The 22463-nt window shown below is 31.2% G+C and overlaps 5 protein-coding genes across 9 annotated transcripts; 3 read left to right on the forward strand and 2 right to left on the reverse strand.

Annotated features, from left to right (window-relative positions):
• Window positions 1-275: 275 nt before the first annotated feature.
• LOC115888893 (cytochrome P450 9e2-like) lies at window positions 276-5581 on the reverse strand. Of its 5 annotated transcripts, none has more exons than XM_030908769.1 (8): window positions 5466-5581; window positions 2575-2788; window positions 2344-2510; window positions 2115-2280; window positions 1850-2015; window positions 1587-1794; window positions 1285-1530; window positions 276-965 (listed from the first exon to the last, which is right to left on the reverse strand). In XM_030908769.1, exons 2-8 carry the CDS (start codon window positions 2772-2774, stop codon window positions 532-534), a joined length of 1587 nt encoding a protein of 528 aa, XP_030764629.1. In that variant the 5' UTR covers window positions 2775-2788; window positions 5466-5581; the 3' UTR covers window positions 276-531. The 5 variants fall into 5 exon arrangements, with proteins under 5 accessions (XP_030764629.1, XP_030764625.1, XP_030764627.1 ...); XM_030908765.1 differs by lacking the exon at window positions 5466-5581 and adding an exon at window positions 3454-3841; XM_030908767.1 differs by lacking the exon at window positions 5466-5581 and adding an exon at window positions 2990-3374.
• Window positions 4644-20652, forward strand: LOC115888888. Its single transcript, XM_030908756.1, has 17 exons — window positions 4644-5030; window positions 5484-5647; window positions 5848-6013; window positions 6075-6240; window positions 6408-6582; window positions 6657-6902; window positions 6958-7389; window positions 14169-14287; window positions 14350-14564; window positions 15248-15411; window positions 15467-15632; window positions 15837-16002; window positions 16771-16975; window positions 17033-17275; window positions 18641-19074; window positions 19270-19408; window positions 19800-20652. Exons 1-17 carry the CDS (start codon window positions 4822-4824, stop codon window positions 20225-20227), a joined length of 3837 nt encoding a protein of 1278 aa, XP_030764616.1. The 5' UTR covers window positions 4644-4821; the 3' UTR covers window positions 20228-20652.
• On the reverse strand, window positions 8407-12770 carry LOC115888894 (cytochrome P450 9e2-like). Its single transcript, XM_030908770.1, has 7 exons — window positions 11230-12770; window positions 10335-10498; window positions 10087-10252; window positions 9852-10017; window positions 9374-9566; window positions 9075-9317; window positions 8407-9017 (listed from the first exon to the last, which is right to left on the reverse strand). Exons 1-7 carry the CDS (start codon window positions 11439-11441, stop codon window positions 8581-8583), a joined length of 1581 nt encoding a protein of 526 aa, XP_030764630.1. The 5' UTR covers window positions 11442-12770; the 3' UTR covers window positions 8407-8580.
• LOC115888896 (cytochrome P450 9e2-like) lies at window positions 20340-20995 on the forward strand. The gene has a single exon (XM_030908772.1). It carries the CDS (start codon window positions 20348-20350, stop codon window positions 20780-20782), a length of 435 nt encoding a protein of 144 aa, XP_030764632.1. The 5' UTR covers window positions 20340-20347; the 3' UTR covers window positions 20783-20995.
• On the forward strand, window positions 20827-21399 carry LOC115888895 (cytochrome P450 9e2-like). The gene has a single exon (XM_030908771.1). The coding sequence runs from the start codon at window positions 20908-20910 to the stop codon at window positions 21349-21351; it is 444 nt and encodes a 147-aa protein (XP_030764631.1). The 5' UTR covers window positions 20827-20907; the 3' UTR covers window positions 21352-21399.
• Window positions 21400-22463: the final 1064 nt, after the last annotated feature.

Here is a 22463-nt window from a genome sequence, read left to right on the forward strand (position 1 = left end):
TAACTGTTCGTATCATTAACTTTTAACTTAGTTATCTTCAGTTTTGGGATGAATGTAGATAAGTCTATATAAACGAAATACATTTTATTTATTGATTTATCGATTTCTCTCTCTCTCTCTCTCTCTCCCTCTCTCTCTTGCATATGAGCCGCTATAACGCTGAAGATTATTTATTATAAACGTATCGATATTTCTATGCCAATACTGCATCTATACTATGACGTCTTTTTTTATTAGACCACACTGTATTTGTAATAATAAAAAAACAGAAAAAATTATAGACTAAATACATTTTATTATTAACAACTTAAAAATTTATTATACCATAAATTATTATCCTAATAATATACTTATATCGAAATTTAATAATTAAGAGTATAAAAATTCAAACAAGTATGTAAATAAAATTAAAATACATCAAACAGTAATTCATACTAATTACTTAAAAATTAACGATTTCTGGCACATGAAATACATTTAGAATTAAATGAAAGCGAGTACATATCTTCAATTCAATTATCACAATTGCGATTATTTCAAACGTTTCAAAGCAAGGGGATACCCGTTATCAGACACAACTGACAACGTGGATCTGTTAAAGGCCATGGGAATTTTTGTCTTCTCGACTGGCACGACTTCGAACTTGCTCAGTAACCTAATAAGAATGGTTTTCACTTCCAACAGGGCGAACCTGGTACCGATACACGCCCTAGGTCCTATTCCGAAGGGTATGTAAGTGTAGGGTACAATTTTGCTCCTGTTCTCTTCAGAAAAACGCTCGGGAATAAACTTATCCGGATCGGGATAGTACTTGGGATCGCGTAGGACGCTGAAGTTCGGGAAAAAGACCATATCGCCAGGTTTCAGGTGTACGGGCTCCTCGTCAGGAGTTTTCGGTTCAATTGTGTAACTTTTTACACAAATTCTATCGGTTGAACTTAAGCCTGGGTATTTTCTTAGAGTCTCTAAAATAACAGAAATTTTTTTCTTAAGTTAATAGAAATACGACTAATCCCATCAAAAACAGAATGGAAAAACCAAGTCAGCTTATTTTATTAAATTGTTAGTATCAATATTAGACATCCTTATTTCTGTAATATAATTATAATAACTTGCCAATTGAACGAAATGATGTTCTGCACTAATTAAGAAATTTCATTCTAAAGGCACTGTTTAGATTTACTAAGTAATCGAAATGGCAGATTATTCATATAATTATAGTGCCGTGCAAGTGTTTGTTGAGTTTGTGAGTGTTTTTGATATAATTTAGAGAAGAAAACTTACCCGAAACTACCATGTCTAAATACTCCATTTTTAAGGTAGTTTCATAAGAGATTTCCCCATTGTTTTCAGCTAAAACGCTTTTAATTTCTTCCCTCAGTTTGTCTTGAGCTTCTGGATTGATTGCCAGTTCGTAACAACAATTTGACATTGCCGATGAGACGGTATCGAAACCAGCAAGAAAGAATATGATCGCTTGAGCTGTTATATCAGTGTCGGTTAACTCTCTGTGTTTTTTAGGAGTCTTTGCTATAAAATATAAACTTCCTTATTGAATTTTATATTATTGTTTTGAAAAATATTACAAATGTGTTGCGACTCTTCTACCACGGCGAATCCCGTATCAGTAACCGATTCATCGTCTTTCTTAACTATGCCCTTTCTCACTTCCAGAAGCAGATTGATCATATCAGGTCTAACGATATTTTTCTCTTCCCTCATTTTGATCGTTTGGCTAATGATATCAGTAAAAAAGGTTGAAGACTCTTTAGAAAACATCTTCATATTTAAAAACTACGAAAAAGTCATATGAAAATTGTTATAGGAATATATACAAATTAAGACTTACCCTGCTTAAAGAAGGTACAAGTAGGTAAGCAAAAATTTTGAAAAACGTTTTCAGGTTGTTAAAATTTGCTATTTCACTTCCCATTCTGTAAAACTGATTGTCGGGTTCTGTCATTGAATCCACTTGAATTCCAAACGATGTAGATGCTATGACATCGTTTGTGAATCTATAAGTAGAAAAGTGTTTTTAATATTCAAAAAGTCAATAGGAAATATTTATTTATGCTTTTTGTAACACTTTCTGTATATAATAGAACGAAAAATACCTTGTAAAAGCTGGTTTTAAATCCAATTCAATAAGGTCTATCGATTGTTTTAAAAAGTAATCCGTAAAGTGATCTGCAGATTCAGCGATAAGACCATACATAGTCTTCATCTTACTACTAGTAAATGAGCCTGACAGCAACGCCCGCATATCTCTCCAACGCTGTCCTAGAAAGGGAAAACATATATAATATTACTTAATACTAAAAATACTAAATAAAAATTCGCTACCTTTCAAAAAGAAAAGTTGTGTTGCAAAAAGTGGTTCAAAATCTTCGTCCGTTCCTAGAGACCTGTGATCGGTAAAATGATCAAAATCCTTGATGGCAATTTGCTTGATCAATTCCGGATTTTTGATCATCAGGACCGGTTTCAAGATCTGATAAAATCCAGTGTATCTAAATCAAATGTTATAACATTATTGAATAATTGATTTAGGAGATAAAATAATCTATATACTACCTGGTGTTTGGATACATGTAATAAACTTTCTGAAGAAAATCGGGTATACTCATGACTTGGAAAATATTCCGCCAAGAATCTCCTAAAATGGTGTAAGGGTGAGTTTGTTTCACACCTCTCCTGGTCCATGTGGTAAGTTTCTTTCGTACTAACGTCCATAAAAACAGTGATCCAAGTAATAGAGCTATGATCAGTAACATATTGAGATTTTTATCTAAAAAAAAACATAAAAAGTAGATTTTGGAAAATAATTTTCTACTTCAAAACAAAAAAATAACGCAGTAACAGTTATAAAGAAAAAATCGCAAACTATATTTTACTAGTATAGCATATATTTACCGACAAATTATATATAATTAAATAATAATTAGAGTATTTAATTACCACTAATTTATAGGTAATAATTTTTACTAACTGGCTTGAATAAATTTTGTTTTTGAATATAAATATTTTGATATTTAAAATTATTAAATCAGATATATCTGCCACAAGCTTCTAGATATGTAATAAATAAATTCTTGTTTAACACAAAAATAAGGAAAAAAAAATAAACAAAACTAAAGGAGTAATAATAAATAATATGTGTATATGAATTATCACATTGACTGTAATGAAAATACTAAAACTGCGTTTTTATAAACATTACTTTATAGACTGTTTTTTTTTAATTTATAATGTCACTTTAAATTAGTTATCAAGTTATCAAGTTATCAAATGTAATAAGTAATAATATAACAAAAAAAAATGCTCAAAACTGTTGTGTTCTCATATCTGTATTTTAAATTAGGGATATTTTGTATCTGTCTATTAACCTTAACGATATAATCTAATATAACAAATAACAACTAGTGATCAATAAATACTCAGAAATATCAATACCTTGTAGCTGTTGTGTTAATAAAAAAGACAATAATAAAACAAACCAATAAATGATTAAACCATCACATTTAGCGTATCGAAGATACGTTAAGAGTTTTAACTGGTATCTCAGATTGTCTCAGCTATGGTCTCAGCATTCATTCTCAGGGCTTTTCTATTTATAACCGTACAGTACTTAAAATTAGAGACATTTTGAATCTACTTTTTAACTGTAACGATATTTCATTCATTACGACAAACATTTTCTATATTTTGACTCTTTCTGGAGTTTAGAATTCTTTTGAAAATTAAGAGGTCCTGCTTTTAAACAATATTGAAGCTCCTTATATATTTTAATACAGATGGAAGAAATAAAGAACTTGTATAATGTCTGTCCCCGGGTAGACTTTACAAAAGAAAAGACTTTTTTATTATTGACATTTTGAGAAAAATGCATTTTTCAAAAAAAAATCCTTTATTCTAAAATGGTTAATCTCGTAATTATATATATGCTATATTTCATATTGCTATTTGCTATACTTTTATTAGTATTTTTATTATACTTTTTCATATTGCTATACCGTTATGAGAAAATTAAATAAAAAACATGAAAATATGGATGCTTGTTTTCTAAGTTCTGTGGTAATATAATTTTGATTTCATTCTTTGACAGATGGTTATTGTTAATTTTGAATAACTGCTTATTTTTTGATGTTAAAATATCACATTTTCCGATACCTATTATTATACCCTTTCCGTAGCATTGAACTAAATAAATTTTGTTATTTTTTAACATACTAAAAGAGCAAAAATGACGTTAATTAAAATTCTATCAATAACAATCTATCAAAGAATGAAAACAAAATTATATTACCATCATAGAAACGCGTTTTTAGGATCCAGAAAAATTCAACAAAAATGAACAAATATTTTCAAGTATTTTTTTTAAAAATGTTCTTTAAAACGGAACGGAAATTTGGAAAAGTATAAGAGATTAACCATTTTAGAACAAGCAAAATATTTTATGAAGAAGGCATTTTTCTCAAAAGGTTAATAATAAAAAAGTTTTTCCTCTTGTGATGTACTTGATTACAAGAGAACACTAATATTTAAATACTGTACGCTTGGCTTACACCACATGGCGAAAAGCTACTTTTATATTAGCCTTCAAAAAATTGCGTCGGTGTTAAACACACAACTGTGTAACATCAATTTATAGCTATAGTTAAAGCAAATAAATTCTCGAAATTATGAGAGATTAAAGTATGCTCTTGCAACGGTGAAAGATAAGCTGTGGATATTAATAGAAAGTTATCTTTAAAAATCGATTAAGATACCTCTATTATTACAGAAAACCATACCGTTTAAACTTGGCATTTCGATACAATAATGTTTTGGTTTACTATTACGTTTTTAGGCATTTTAATTACGTTTCTACTATGGTACTATGGAAAAAGGCCGTTGAGTTACTGGCGAAAAATAGGTGTCAAACAAGGACGCCCATATTTTTTCTTGGGAGACACTGGAATAATGATTTTTAAGAAAATGTCTCTATGCGAATACATAGAGTATATTTATAAAATGTTCCCCGAGGAACGGTAAGTGTTTATTTATAATTTATTGTTTTTATGTGTACATGCAAGAAAATATTAGTGGGGATATAAGCAATAGCATGCGCAACAGCTTTTATCAGATTGCTTATGTTTGAAATTTCAAGATATTATCTAAAATATAAATAATAATAGTAATAAAAAAACACGAGCGCCAAAAAAAACACGCGTTTTCTTGTTGGCAAAATTGTAAAATAGGCCTTTTAATGCCAATTAAAAGTTAGATCTTGAAATTTCGTCCATTTTAATTTCTTATTTCAGTTGGGAGTTGGAACCTTTGGCGTTAGAAAAACAAGATAAAACACTAATTCACCACGATACACCAAAACACTTCTACTTTTACACTGGACGTTTTGCTATGCATGTTAGCAACATCAGATTATTAAAACTCAAGTTTTTTATTTTCAATTTTTTTCAACTTACCTTTATGGCATTTTATAGGTACTCTGGAATATACCAATTTACAAAACCCACCCTTTTGATCCGTGATCCCGAATTAATCAAAACAGTTGCAGTAAAAGATTTCGATCATTTTGTTGATCATAATACGCTTGTTGATGTGGATGCTGATCCTCTCATGGGTGGACACTTGGTAGCGTTGAGTGGTGAGAAAACCAATTACCATACTAGGATGTGTAGTACCTATTCATATCTCTGTTTCGTATTGTCTATCGTATAATAGTATAACCTTGTTGCTATCATAAACGACCCCTGTACAATTCTTGCTTTTTTACGAATGTATAATGATTAATAATTAATTACAGTATCTTGTGTCCTATTTGATGATGTTTGTAATTGTTTTAAGGGCAAAAATGGAGAGATATGAGAGCAACTGTGAGCCCCATATTTACAAGTAGTAAAATAAAGATTATGTATGAGTTAATGGCAGAAGCAGCTAAAGATTTTGTCAAATTTTTCTTAGAAAAGAAAGACGATTTGATTGAAGTTGAACTTAAAGAGACATTCACAAGGTATTTTTTATTTATCTCAAAAACTAGAGTAACATAAATTAAAGATATATCTTCTTTTTAGGTACACTAATGATGTCATTGCCACCACAGCCTTTGGAATTAAAGTGGATTCTCTCAAAGAACCGAACAATAGTTTTTATAAAATGGGTCAGAATATAACAGACATGACTGGTATTCTTAAAACCTTGAAATTTTGCTTGTTCTTCTTTATGCCTAAAGTGTGCAAGGTATTACCAAAACTCTAATCTAATAGATGGTGGTCTAGTTTCTTTCAGCAGAATGTTTATTTCTTATGTATTCTTGGATATTAACATTATTGGGTAATCTTGATAAAATCCAAAAGATACTAGACTACCTTGACTAAATAAATTCTAAAACAAGTTATTTTAATTAGTTCTTTGATCTGAAATTTTCTGATAAAAAAGTTACCGATTACTTTGTCAACGTCATAGAGGAAACCATCAAAGCGAGAGAAGAAAAAGGCATATCTAGACCGGACTTGATAAATTTATTCTTAGAACTCAGAAATAGTACTGCGAATGATTCGAATCCAGCTAAACATTCTGATGGTAAAAATAAAAAAAATATATTTAAAACAATTGTGAAGGTTATACATAGATATACATAGATGTGTTTATTTTAGATTACACTCAAAAACATCACAAATATATTACAAACATGGAAATAACCGCACAAGCATTTATATTCTTCTTCGCTGGGTTCGACACCGTATCCATAGCACTTTGTTTTGGGTCGTATGAGTTGGCAGTGAATCAGGAAATTCAAGATAAACTGCGAGAAGAGATCAGACAAACTTGGAACGAAACTAACGGAAAAATTACGTACGACGTACTTTTAAAAATGAAGTATTTAGATATGGTCGTTTCTGGTATGCGTAATATTTTTACGGTATCTTTTTCAAAAATTGTATTTTTTTCTTACAGAAATTTTAAGAAAATGGCCTCCAGCAATATCTTTAGACCGTCGTTGCACCAAGCCCTACACAATTACCCCTCAAAATCCTGGAGAAACAGCATTTCAGATTAGAAAAGGTGATATGGTCTGGGTTCCCGTCCAGGGTATCCACAGGGACCCAGCTTATTATCCTGATCCGGAAAAACTAGATCCTGAGCGATTTTCTGACGAAAACAAAGAGAAAATTCTGCCCTACACCTACATACCGTTTGGATCAGGTCCTAGAAATTGTATAGGTTCGAGATTTGCTCTTCTGGAAGTGAAAACCTTGTTGGTACATTTGTTGTACCATTTTCAGATCGTTCCAATTGAAAAATCTGTGATTCCGGTGAAGTTGAGCACCTCGGTCGCTCATACCGCTGAAGGCGGGTTTTGGTTTGGACTAAAGAAGATTCAGAGTTAATTAGTAGCTATTTATCAATGTACATAAATTTATGTAATACTGTAATACAATAGGTATATTATATGTTATGATTAATATTAGATATTGTTTTTAAAAAATAAAAAAAAAAAAATTTTTTACTTTTACTTTTTCCTAATCTTTTTAAATACTTAATTCATTGAATTAATGTACGTTTTGTATAAAAATGAAGTATCTGTCATGGTAACATAATAAAAATATGGCTATTTATAAAATTAGAAGTATTTATTACACATTATCAATTTTAATTAAATAGTTTTGTTATTGTTAAGGTACCCAAAACAAAAAAAAGTATCAAGTGTATCGTTGTACTCAGGAGATCGAGTTCTTTCAAAACCTGAAATAAAAAGTGCAGGTCCGTACTTAAAAAAAGTTAAGTTGGCCTTTGTATCTCACAAATTATCTTTATTATAACTAATTTGAAAATCTAAAAATACTATCAGATAGCCCTAATAAAGTGGCTATGAGAATGTGTAATTAGTTTTTTGATTTTCTAAAAAGTAACGAGAGGAAAAAATAAAATTGATTTTCAAAAAAATCTGTTTTTTTAAACTCAGCAATCCTTGAAATATGTAAAACTTTCTTGATGGCATCTTGGTGAACATGCCAAGGAGCAACTTTGCTCCAATTTAATCATTTTCGATTACGGTTTCCGATATACCAATGCTCGTACCTCGAATTTGTAGCACCTTGTATAGATTATATCTGTCACAATGCAAAAAATCTTTAATGAACACTTATTTAAACACCTTGAAAGAAAGTGTTTCGTATTTATTATGATAGATTTGTGTAATTTTCCGTAAAATAACTACCTGAACTTTAGATCCATCCAGACCTAAACTGAGTTAAAGCCATTCGAATTCGATACCAATAAAATTAAAAAATAAAATATAAGTAATATTGTTGCCACTTATAAATAAAATGGATTATACTTATCGACAATTTTGAATGGATGGGATCATAGGGTATAATAACAAGATGTGTTTTATTTATAATCTTTATTGCAATCCGACAAATTAATTTATATAACCCATTTATTTTTATTTTGTACCCTTTTCAAAATTTCATATTTTTTATTTATAGATAATTAAACTGATATCGAATACAACAAAGTCTAGAAAAAGAAAATATATTACAGATAACTCTTAATGATACACAACAAAGCACTTATTCATAAATGTAATCTTTTGAATCCAAACCAAAATCCTCCATCTGCACTATGATATATTCCAGATTTCTTTAACTTTACTGGAACAACTGATTTATCAATCTGAACTATCTCAAAACGGTGCAATAACTGTACCAGCAAAATTTTAATTTCCAAAAGAGCGTACCTCATGCCAATACAATTTCTTGGTCCAATACCAAAGGGCAGGTAAGTATAAGGAAATAATTTGCTTTTATTCTCGTCAGAAAACCGTTCAGGATCCAGCTTTTCTGGATCTGGATAATAATCAGGGTTCATATGGATACCCTGGACAGGGATCCAAATCATTTGACCTCGATCGATGGTCATACGTTGTTCTTTTGAATTTGTAGCCTGAACGGTGTAAGATTTTGTGCAGTAACGATCAAGAAGCACTGCTGGAGGCCACTTTCTTAAAATTTCTAACAAAATATAACTTTATTTAATATTAATTCTTTTACTACAATAAATCCATGTACCTGAAAGAACCATATCCAAGTATTTCATGTCTGAAATCAGTTCATAATTAATATTTCCTTTAGTTTTCGTCCAAACACGGTTGATTTCATCCCTTAACTTGCTCTGTATAATTGGATTAATAGCCAGTTCATATGTAGCAAAACAGAGGGCCGTAGATACCGTATCGAAGCCAGCAAAGAAGAAAATTAGAGCTTGCGTTGTTATTTCCGCATTTGTGAATTCCCTGTGAGGGTCTTGACTACCTAGAATAGATCCTTATTTAAATCATTAATAAACATTATTGAAAAAATTCTTTTACACTGATCCATATCATCATCTAATAAAATATCTGGTTCCTTTTCTACAGGTTTATTTGCTTTCCTCGGTTCTACAAATAAATTGATTAGATCAGGCCTAGTTAACCCTTGTTCCTTCCTCATCTTCATTCCTTCTGAGATTATATTGCAAAAGTAATCAAATATATCTCTTTCAATAAGTCTAACACCAAAAAACTGTTGAAAAAGGAGGATATAGTAAACCTACGTTATATACTGTTAAGCGTAGAAACAATATTTCTGTATGAACTTTACTACTAATTGCAACATTTCTAATAAAGTATAGATTTAAAAGATTTAGTTATTGTTTTATATATTTCTTTATATAAAACTTATTTCGTAAGATCAGAGAAATAAATCATACAATAGCTGTCACAGCCAAGAACTTTAGTAATGTGCTTTAATAAATCTCAAACTGAAATATTATTTCTACACATACTATCACGTTATTTAGAGCTTTACTTTGCATAAACCAGGTGCAAGAATATATGCTAATAGCTTCAGCAGTTTTAATACTCCGTTTTTCATTGTAATATCGTAAGCCGTTTGATAAAATTCGTTTTTTGGATTTTCTAACGAGTCGACGTTAATACCGAAAACAGTGGAACCAATAACGTCTGTTGCGTACCTATAAATAAAACAATTCTTAAAAAAACTATTTTTATAAAAACTTTAACTAAAAATGAGTTATAGGTACCGTGTATAAATATCTTTTAATTCCACTTCGACTACATTTTCTTCTTTTTTCCAGAAATAATTAACAAAATTTTCAGCTGTATTTGTCATCAGACCGGTCATTATCTTGATTTTACTGATAGTGAAGAAAGGGCTGATAGTTGTTCTCATGTGACGCCATTTTTGACCTTACAAAAAAATTATCACATAAATTTACAAATACACATTATACACATTATTTTATTTAAAAATTCTCATTTATATTAATACCTTTTAATGCTAAGAGATTTCCACCCCATAGGGGGTCCACATCGGCTTCGATCGCTATATTGTGATCGGCAAAATGATCAAAATCCTTAACCGTGATCAGTTTGATCAGTTCTGGATCACGGATCAACAGAACAGGTTTAGTAAAAAGGTACATTCCAGAATATCTACAACAGTATCATTATTCATGCGTCCTGTTTTGTTTCTGCATTGTTATCTATTTGGTAAATAAGGTAAATAACGGGTTTGTGTTAAGAGAATTTACAATAAAAAATATATTTTAAGTTTCAATCTGGAGTGTATCTAAGTAGTAATCTAGTAGTTAAAATCACTAATTTTTAATCAAGGAGTCTTGGAAAAATAGCTTTTATCGACTAATTTATTTCGTGTCTTGTCCTGGCGGGTTAAAAACTGCCCAAATCTTATTTTTAATCATATCTCATTTTTTTCAAATAGAACGGGGGTGGCTCATTAGCATATTTCTAAAAATCGTTTTTTACGGATTATTTGGTACCATACACTAGGTATTTCAGAATCAAATTGTTATAAACCGCATGTTACAATATCAAATAAACCATATGCGAAAATGTCAAATGTTGACATATAATATTATGTAATTCTATTCAGAGTGTCATTTTCTATCAAATAAAGTAAAAAAATACCGAAAGTGTTATTTAAAAATCAAAAGTTGTAGTAATTTCCAGTGAAACAGAAAGTGACCGAAAATAATTAATACGTCAATCAATCCCTGATTTATGTCATATAACGTACCAAATCACTTTTTTTATGTAAAAAATGAAAACGTTATAGGGGTTTGCCACTTTTGAGAAACACCCGGTATTGAGAGCAAAATATTAATTGATTGTTATAATTATATTTTTGTGTGTTTGCCACTTACCGTTCATTGGGAAACATTTTGTAAGCATGTTGCACGAATTCATACAAAGACATTCTTTGTAAAGTCGTCTGAGAAGTATCCCCCAGAAATATGCAAGGGTCACCCTGTTTAACGCCCTTTTCTCTTTTCCAGTAACTTAAAGGTCGCTTTCCGTAGTACCATATCAAAAAAAGTATAAAAAAAGCTGAGGATATTATAGTTAGCAATAACATTTTCTCTTTTGCGACGTAACTTGCTTGCAACAAAACATCAAACTAAAAATGCAGTAATAAATGTAGGAGCCCACGTGCAATTAAATCTAATTTCCTGGATTATTGTTTCGATCGAAGTAAAAAATAAACTTGTGTGCTCCTACTCTCGTCAGTGATAAAATTATTAGAGACTTGTTGATGTTTATATTATTTCTCTTTATGTACAGTTTACCTTCGCTATGCAAAGTTTACTTCTTTTACGTTTACTTTCTAGAATTCTGTATATATTCTGTATATACTGTATAGTTTTCAGATTTGTCCCTATACTTATAGTAGTATAAGACGATATTACTTGCCTAATTTCTTAGTTCTAGGTCAACGGGAAATACCCTATAAATTCTGATTTCTTTGAGAGTGTCGAAATATACGTTTTTTGCGGCATAAATAGTTTTGTATTGTCACAGCTTCGAGGGGCTGTAGACCTGAGTATATGGTCTACAGCCCTTGGTCTATAAGGTCTTGGGTAAAATTCGATACCTTCACGCGTTCCCGAGATAAAGGGTCTTGATAGACAGACAGACGGACAGAGAAAGTGATCCTATAAGGTCACTTAAATTAATTTACATTACTGATTCAAATTCATGTGCTTTTGCAAATGTTTTCAAATGGCTCATAACAAGTGACCTATTATTATTATTTCATAAATATTTTTTAAGTTGTTATATTGTGCAATAGCATTTTATGTTCAGAGCTCCAACGAGAGATAATAACAAACTTAGAGAATAACAGGTACTGTACCAGTTTGTGACCGACCTACGAATTCTTAGTATTGCATAATTTGACAATGTTTCTCTAGTTGATAGGTATTATATTTATTAATAAATTTCTACGCAGATAGTACATTAGGTTTTTTCTATCAACAGAAAATATTCTAAAAAATATATATTATTTGTAACTCAAAAAAACAATATAAATCCTCGTACTTGTACAATCCTTATTTTAAAGGTACGAATTGATTTGCTTAGTGTATGTAACATTTCTTAACATATTTTATTTGTAAATTACAAATATTAAAAGTAAAAAATATACTGGAATAAATCAAATTATATTTGATTTATGCAGTGTAAACCTAATCATTTAATCATGTCGATAAACATGACAGCATGAAATTAAATTTAGCGTGCCCATATAATTCAATGCTCTGCCTGTTTTAGCGTAGTCATTTCAATGCGCCTCTTGCGAAACCTTCAATAGTAAACAATCTGTTTTGATAAATTCATCCTGTTCAAAATCTGTTGCGTCTTATTTTTTATTGTGATCGCTTGAAAAGTGTGCCATTTTGATAGACAAGTGAGTTTAATGTTGTTACAAGACCAAATTGAATTATTTATTTGTTACTCTTTGATTATATGCTTTATTTATTGATACATAGTTCAAGTGAAAAAACACCTGTTCGATAATTTTGATTTGAAAGATATGAAATGATCGAAAGTGTAAAATTTTAGTAAAAATAATATTTTTGAAAATATTTCAATAAAGCGTTTTAATCTCTTGAAAGCTAGATTTTTGTTTATTAAGATAGTTTTTTTTTGTTTTTCAATAAAAAGCATAACATTATTCTACAAGCATTATTGTATAATAAATGTTCACAACCTTGCATGGTCAATGAAATAGGAAAACAACAAAATAGAATTAGTTTAAAATTGCAGACATTAGATGACCTTGTGTATCATTTAATTTCGTTCAATTCGCAATAATGTGTTTACATTCTGAAATGGCCAATTTTGCTATTATAATTGTCTAAAATTTTTCTCTGTTAGTTAAATTTTAGAGTTCAAAGAGTATCCTTTAGCTAAGCGCTGGCGCTGATAGACAATTTTTAGTCGCTCGACTATTTAGTTACAGATTTGTAACTAAAATAATCGATTAATCGGCTCCATAAGAATGTATTATTTTCACTTTTACAACTAACATGTTCAATTTTTGTTAATGATGACATGTATTGATTATTTCGATTCCAAGTATCTCGAAACCATTTATTCCATTTTTACCAAGAGACCCTTTTTACGTTTTAATAGCCGAAATGTATATATGTACACTCAGTAGTTTTACACAGGTACGGACGAAAAGTCATTGCTTTTCAAACCAGTTAAAAAATATGTAAGTGGCGTCACCTACAGGTAGGAGTCATATTCATATTGAAATCAATTTTCACATGCCAAAAAACTCCGAGACGCCAAATTGATTCAAATATCGATGTTAGTACAGAAATTATTTGGAAAAAATCGAAATAAAAATGAAACTTCCACACCCTGAATCTTCGAGACGGAGTATTCTAAAGCATACTTTTATACGAACTTATTTTATCTGCAGAATATGCTGCCGAAGTTCCCCGAATACATTCGGACCACCCTGTATATAATTTTGCTATCTGTATTTTTATTTTGTAGTATTTTGTAATACAAAACCCAAAGCTACTACTCGTACAAATTACAAACATATAGAATCATCTAATACATTTTAAATTAATTATAAGACTTATAAGACTAATTATAACACTTGATATTGTAACAACTTTTTTATTTATATTATTTAATGCTTCTATCTTTTCTAATATTCTATAGATAGCAATCTTAATATAATTAAATATAGGTAGATATCTATCAATTATATTGAAATATTGCACAATTTTGTATCATTCACCAGTCTCGGAAAACAAATCACTCAAAACGGCTTTGTCTCCTTAAGCCTCCGAGAAAAAAACAATATTACTAATATCAATTAAAATAGATAAGTTTCTGATAATATCTGTAAATAAAAGCTGTCATATTAATTTCAATGAAGTCATAATTAAATCTTGCTTAATTGTAACACTCAATTTGACCAAAACGGACGTTTTAAACATTGTTTTAATAGTTTGTTATTGTAGTTTTTGGTGTCGAGTATGATTTGGTTGATAGGGGCGGCTATAGTAGCCGCTTTGACATGGTACCTTTTCGTAAAACCCCTACATTATTGGTCAGACAGAGGTGTGAAACAGACTAAACCATGGATATTCCTTGGAGATTCATGGACGACCTTGTTCAGAAGAATGAGCTTTAGTGAATTTGTAGAATGGATTTACAATATGTATCCCAATGAAAGGTACCACCATAATTTTTCTTTTTTCCTTAATTTACTTGCTGTATCTTCTGTACGTCTGCATTCTTTTCACACGAATGTTCTTGATTTTCTCAAATTAACTCTAAGCTAGTTATCTATAAAGAATGATTTTGGTCATACGCCGAATTGTAATAACTTTTATATTAGTGTAAATAAGAGTGTAAATTAATGTCGACAATTTTACACTCAGATGCAACAAAACGCATCGGAAAAAAAAACTTTTCATCAAATTTAAAGTCTTGTATTTTTTTATTTTTGGATCTATTTTCATGAATTTGTGCAGGCATGTGTTGACGTGTTGATATGAGCCAAAAAACAAAATGCTCAAGAGTCTTGGTTCTGACTATTGTTCTGACCGAAAAATAGTGTTTTAAGAAAATTTACTCACGAAATTATTGCACATAGTGTATTAAAGTTAGGTAAAAACAACCCTTTAATTACCCCTATATAAAAAGCCAAATACAAAAGTTTATACAAAAACTAAGTTTATTAATTAAAGTAGATATATTTATATACAGTTTGCTAAATTAATCATGAAAATAGGTCTTAAAATAAAGAAAATATAACACTTTAAATTTGACGAACATTTTTTCTGTTGTGTTTTTTGCATCTGAATGTACATATAATAAAAATATACACCCTAAAATACGAGGTTTCTTTTAAAGATATGTAGGATTCTATCAATTTTACACACCGACATTAATGTTGCGGGATCCTGAATTGATCAAGCAGATCACTGTGAAAGATTTCGATCATTTTACCGATCACAGGAGCTTTGTTGATCCCGATGCAGATCCGTTGTGGGGTGGAAACTTGTTTTCCTTGAAAGGTACATTTATTTACTTTTATATTACTTCAAACCATAATTGTCCTTTTTTAAATAGGTCAAAGATGGAGGGAAATGAGAGCTACCCTTAGCGGTTCTTTCACAAGTTCTAAAATGAAGACTATGTTTGCCTTGATGGACGAAGCTGCTGACAATTTTGTTCAGTACTTTTTGGATAAAAAGGAGGATCTCATCGAGTTAGAAATGAAAGACACCTATACGAGGTAATAGAGATTTAAAGTATTATTTTGGTAAAATATTCTGCATTTTATTGTATCTTGTCCAGTTCTTGACCTATTTTATATCTTAGAATGTGTTTTTTTGTTCGAGTAAAGAAGTATACACTTGTGCAGAAATGTCTATAGTAAAGAACTAACATGTAGTTTTTATTTATACTTGGTATTTTAAATCAAGACTTTATTGTTTAGATACACAAATGACGTGATTGCCACTACAGCTTTTGGTATCAAAGTCGATTCTCTTGCTGAACCGAAGAACACATTTTACTTGATGGGTAAAAAAATGACAAACTTTACTGGTATCATCACCACCCTGAAATTTTTTGGTTTCTTTGTTTTCCCGACAATCTATAAGGTACGAATTTCTTATAAAATTAAACATTAAGAGTATAAATAAATTATTATTCATTATAGTATCTTATCGCCTTAACACAAATCTGAAGTGCATAAAATATATAACATCTCTCTTCCATTAGCTTTTATTAACAATGACAATAATAATTGCTATCAATATTAGAAAAAAAAATCAGAAAATTTGTTTACTATTAACTGGCGAAATAAACAATTATTGTTTTTTGATTTGAGCATACTCATACCCTGTGATCGAAGACTGTAATAATATAAAAGCGCAGTAGTTTTAGCAATTATTTTACACTTGATAACGGTCAGTGATCATTCTGACCGAAACGTGGTGTTAATCAAAATAAATAAAGACAATGGAAGTTCGAAATCCTTTTCGTTTCATAACTGGATCATTTTCATTATATACCACATTCAAGGATACTATGGCAACACTCAAATGCTTGATAATAAAATCCAAAGTTATTTTTTAAATCACATTTAATTGTTTATAATTATTATCAAATTATTTTAAAAGTGAAAATATATTCAAAATTATAGAGCATGATTGATTACATTCACCCATTTGCATTGATGTTTTTATTTTCTACTAAATTAAGGCGCAGTTTTGCAACAATGTTCTAACTATATTTTTAAATATTCATTTAGCGTACAAATAACAGAACGCAGTTTTAATTGGCATGCATATAATAATAGATAAATCAGTACTGTTAAAAATATTTTCATAACTAATATTCTTCTAATATCTAACGTCCATATTTAGAAATTGAAAATAGCCTTGCTGGACAGAGATGCTTCTATGTTCTTCAAAACCATCATTAATGAAACAATCAAAACTAGAGAGGACAATCACATTGTTAGACCTGATATGATCAATATGCTCTTGGAAGCTAGGAAAGGCATCAAGCATGAAGAAAATGGGGCTGTTGAAACTGGATTTGCCACAGTACAAGAATCTTCCGATATGGGTAAAGACAAATTTATCCAATTTTCAGGTCTTTTAACTAAGTAAGTCGTACTTTCAGGCAAATTTAAACAGCTAAAGACCTTAACAAACGACGATATTACATCGCAAGCCTTGATTTTCTTTTTTGCCGGTTTTGACACCATTTCGACAGCTATGTGTTTCGGATCTTACGAGCTGGCCGTTAATAAAGACGTCCAAGACAGACTGAGAGAGGAAATCAGGACGACCTACAAAGAAAACGATGGAAAAATTACCTACGATGTACTCTTGAAAATGAAATACTTGGATATGGTGGTGTCGGGTAAGTTCGAACGATACAAAACAAGGAAATTTTTATCTTTTAATCAACTAACTATGCTTGGCTTTTGCTTCTTAGAAGTCATTTTAGTTTTAGAATCTGTCGCTTATCTTGTTTTCCGTTATTTATTAGACCGGGTGCGTCTCAATAGTGGCTCACAAAATCATAAATTAGTGTTTTTAACATAGCCATGGTACTCTAGATTTAAATTTAAAATGCGATTTTTTATTAAGCGAAAATGTCAAAAGTTGAGATATGATATGTCATACTATTCAGAATTTCACTTTCTATCGAATAGAGTAAAAAAACCGAGGGTGCCATTTAAAAAACAAAATTTATAGTCATTTCCGGTGAAACAGGAAGTGACCAAAAACAAATGAATACGTCAATCAATCGTAATTTATGTCATATACTTACATACCAAATCTCGTTTTTTTTATCTGAAAAAATAAAAAAGTTATTATAGGGGTGAGCCACTTTTGAGACGCACCCGGTATACATCAATAAACTCAAAAAACACTATTTATAAAACATATGTCTAAAAAGCAACATAACTGTTTAATCTGTTTAACAGAGATTAATCACATTAATCCTCCGATAAAAATAAAAACAGATAATAAAGTATTTACCCACATTATATTATGAGCATTCTATTACAACATTTATATTTACTCTTGTTCATTTTTTATTACATCGGCTTCGAAATTTTAAACACATACGGGTGATAAGATCATCGCTAGAAGTCTGCAATAAAAACTTTTGGTTTCCATTTTAGAAGTATTGAGAAAATGGGCACCAAACATATCTACCGATCGTATCTGTACCAAACCCTACACTATCGCAGCAAAAAACCCGTCGGAGAAACCTATTACCATCGAAACGGACATGATGGTGATCATTCCAACAACAGGTCTCCATCTGGATTCAAACCATTACCCAGATCCGAAAAAATTCGACCCTGAACGTTTCTCGGAGGAAAATAAAGGGAAAATACCGCCTTTTACCTACACACCGTTCGGTGTAGGACCCCGAAATTGCATCGCCTCCAGATTTGCCCTTTTGGAAATTAAGGCACTTCTCTCTAAGTTGATCTACAATTTCGAGATTCTTCCAAACTCAAAAACCAAGAGTCCTATTAAGCTGTCCAGAAAATCATTAACCTTAAACGTTGAAGGGGGTTATTGGCTAAGCCTGAAACGACTTTGATGCCTGAAAAATACATTTTAGAATAATGATGCCTAATAAATATATAGTTTGCTTTTTTAAAAACTTAGTTAATTGATTTAGACTGTTGAATTGTGGTAAAGATTTTAATTCTATCTGCTCCGACGGTCGAAATCAGTTACTGATTATGTGAATTTGTTCTAGAAATATTAAGAAAATGGCCACCCGCAGTCGCAGTGGATAGAATTTGCACCAAGCCATATACCATTCAACCCAAACTGCCTGGAGAACGACCACTATACATCGACGTCGGTACTACGGTGTTTTTACCCATTCATGGGATACATAGAGATGCTGAGTTCCACCCTGAACCTGAAAAATTTGATCCAGAACGATTTTCCGACAAAAACAAGGATTCGATTAAGCTTTATACTAATATTCCTTTCGGATCAGGGCCAAGGATCTGTATTGCATCCAGATTTGCCTTATTGGAATGTAAAGTGTTGCTGTTCAAGATATTATTAAATTTTGAGTTGGTTCCTACTGATAAAACGCTTATTCCATTGAAATTAGCGAGAAAATCACTGAATCATACTGCAGAAGGAGGTTTCTGGTTTGGATTGAAACGTGCCATGAATTAAACATAGTGTACCTACAGATATCTAAATATTTTATTATAGTAAACTAATTTATAGTAGATAAAAAATGTATTTAACAGCGCATTTTGTTAAAATTTCCAAGAAATATAAAGCATGTTAGCTTATATGACGAATTTAATTTACAAGAATATGCGTGTTTGTACGTAGAATACACATTTCGACAATTCCTTCCAGAGAAAATGGACTCCGTCAGAAATTATGGTTTACATCAAACCTTACACCATTACAGCACAGCAACATGGTGATCGGTCTGCTCACAATAATGTAACAAAAATTTGGATACCGATAGCCGAATTACAAAAAGATTCAGAAAGTTATCTCAATCTATATAAAATTCTACCATTGAGAAAGTTATCTCAATCTATAGAAAGTCGATGGAAGAAAAGATAAAATTAGATCCTACACTTATCTGTATGGCTTTCCGAGCAATATTACTTTTTAATATCGCTAAATGTTTAAACTGTTCCCATGAAACAAACTACGATTTTACCAAAGGTATCGAAGGCTTCATAAAACTTACTGCGGAAATTGAATTTTGCTTTGCTCTGAAAAATATTGATGAATAAAAAGCAGAATGTGTTAAGAATATTTTTATGTTTAAAAAGGATAATAATGTAAATGTTGATATACGAAACTAATTCACAAAATAAACGTTCACTTAGATTTGGATAAGAGAAATACTAATATCAGAATATTTATTACAGAAATTCTAAGAAAATGGCCTGTAGGAGCATCGTTGGATCGCATATGTACCAAACCATACATTTTACAAACAGGAAATTCCGAACAGCCAACAATTGAATTACCAAAAGACTCTCAAATTTGGATTCCAGTCCATGGTATTCATAGGGATCCCGACAATTATCCCGATCCAGAAAAATTTAACCCAGAAAGATTTTCTGATGAAAATAAGAATGATATCAAACCCTACACTTATATGCCCTTTGGTGAAGGACCTAGAAATTGTATAGGGTCCAGATTCGCGCTGTTAGAAACCAAAGTTTTGCTCTACAAAATACTGTCTAAATTCCAGATCATCCCTACGAAAAAAACAAAAATTCCTCTCACACTGTCGAAAGATTTTGCTGTGAAAGCCGAAGGAGGCTTTTGGTTTGGACTGAAACGAATCTAAGCATTTCATTTTATACTAAGTGTGGGTTTTATGGTTTTATATAATATTCTGATTGCTAACAGCTCCTTCGAATGCTTCTTTCAAATAAAAAACTATACTTCTGCTCGGTTTATTTCAGAAATGTTAAGAAAATGGCCTCCTATAATCGCTAAGGACCGCATATGCACCAAACCTTACACCCTGCGAACAGCTACTAAAGAAGAGAAAGATATCGAATTCAAAGTGGACGACATGATCTGGATTCCGACTCACGCTATTCACAGGTGTCCAGAAAACTATCCTAATCCTGAAAAGTTCGATCCAGAACGTTTCTCGGATGAAAACAAGGGCAACATTAAGCCATACACTTATCTCCCATTCGGTGTGGGTTCCAGAAATTGTATCGGATCCAGGTTCGCTCTATTGGAGGTCAAAGTATTGTTGTTCAAGATACTACTTAATTTCGAATTGATTCCCACGGCAAAAACTATAATTCCCTTGAAGGTTGCCAAGGGAGGATTAAATCACACTGCTGAAGGAGGGTTTTGGTTTGGGCTGAAACGAATCCAAGCATAATTTTACAAAGCATAACATTTAAAATACACGTTATAAAATTTTTACGTAGTGTTCTTAATGCTTGCGCTCTATCTAACACTTTTTGTTGAAGAAAAAACTATAATATTCATCGATTTATTTTAGAAATGTTAAGGAAATGGCCTCCAGTAATCGTCAAAGATCGCCAGTGTACCAAACCTTACACCCTACAAGCAGTCAAAAAGGAAGAAAGGGACATCGAAATAAAACTGGACGACACAATTTGGATTCCGACCTTTGCCATTCACCGCTCTCCAGAAAACTATACCAATCCTGATAAATTCGATCCGGAACGTTTCTCAGAAGAGAACAAGGGCAGTATCAAGCCCTATACTTACCTACCATTTGGCGTTGGACCGAGAAATTGTATTGGATCCAGGTTCGCACTGTTGGAGGCTAAAGTATTGCTGTTCAAAATCTTGCTTAATTTCGAGTTGATCCCTACGCCAAAAACGAGAATTCCCATGCAGCTTGCAAAAGACGGATTCAATCACACTGCACAAGGAGGGTTTTGGTTTGGCTTTAAAAAAATAAACCATAAACTTAAGTAATTACTAATGATTCTGTTATAAGAAGAAAATATATTCACTTGATAAATATCTCTGTAGTGTTATTTAGTGCTTAAAGCCAATTTATAGTTGAGACAATACCTTTTGCAAAACGCTAATCATTCCGTTATGAAAATAATTATTTTCCTGAAACTCTATTTAGAATTTTGGATCTTTTACAGAGGTTTTGAGAATATGGCCTCCCTTCGTCGCTATAGACCGAGTATGTACCAAAGCGTACACTTTGGAAGCCACCAGACCTGGAGAAGTACCTGTGCAAATTCCAGAAAACACAACTATCTGGTTTCCGTATTTTTCAATTCATAGAGATCCCGAAAATTACCAAAATCCAGATAAGTTTGATCCTGAGCGATTCTCGGAAGAAAACAAACACAATATCAAACCCTACACTTATCTGCCGTTCGGTGTTGGACCGAGGAATTGTATCGGGTCCAGATTTGCCCTGCTAGAGATAAAAGTTTTGCTTTTTAAGTTGTTGAATAATTTTGAATTATTACCGAGTAAGAAAACCAACATTCCAATGAAGTTGGTTAAAGATGGATTTACGCATAGTTCAGAAGGAGGTTTCTGGTTTAGTTTGAAACGAATTTAACAAATTCATTAATTTTACGCCATAATGTAGCATCAAGTTCTTCCCACTAATAAAAGAATTATAAAAAATAATCAATTGCTGTTTGTATTCTATAATGTGAAAGTTGGATACTAAATTATAGCAACAAATCTCTATATTTTTGATCCTTAGAAAATTGAATTTATTATACAGGGTGATCCGAATAGTCTTCGGGAAACTTTGGCAGCATATTCTGCAGATAAAAATAAAAAGTAAAAAAGTTAGTTTAAATTTATGTAATAAAATACTTCATTTCGGAATGTAGGGTGAAGAAGTTTTATTGTTATTTCATTTGTTTTTCCAAATAATTTTTGAACAATAGTCGATATCTGGATAAAAAATGGTGTCTGGGTGTTTTTTGATATGAGAAATTTGAGTTCGATGTCAATATGACTCCTACTTGTCGGGGGGCGCCACCTATATATTTCTAACTGATTTGAATTGTAAACTTTTCCTCTGTACCTGTCTACTGAGGGAAAAATAT

Source organism: Sitophilus oryzae, unplaced genomic scaffold (assembly GCF_002938485.1).
Source record: "Sitophilus oryzae breed Bouriz unplaced genomic scaffold, Soryzae_2.0 scaffold_808_pilon_pilon, whole genome shotgun sequence".
Taxonomy (NCBI): Eukaryota; Metazoa; Arthropoda; class Insecta; order Coleoptera; family Curculionidae; genus Sitophilus; species Sitophilus oryzae.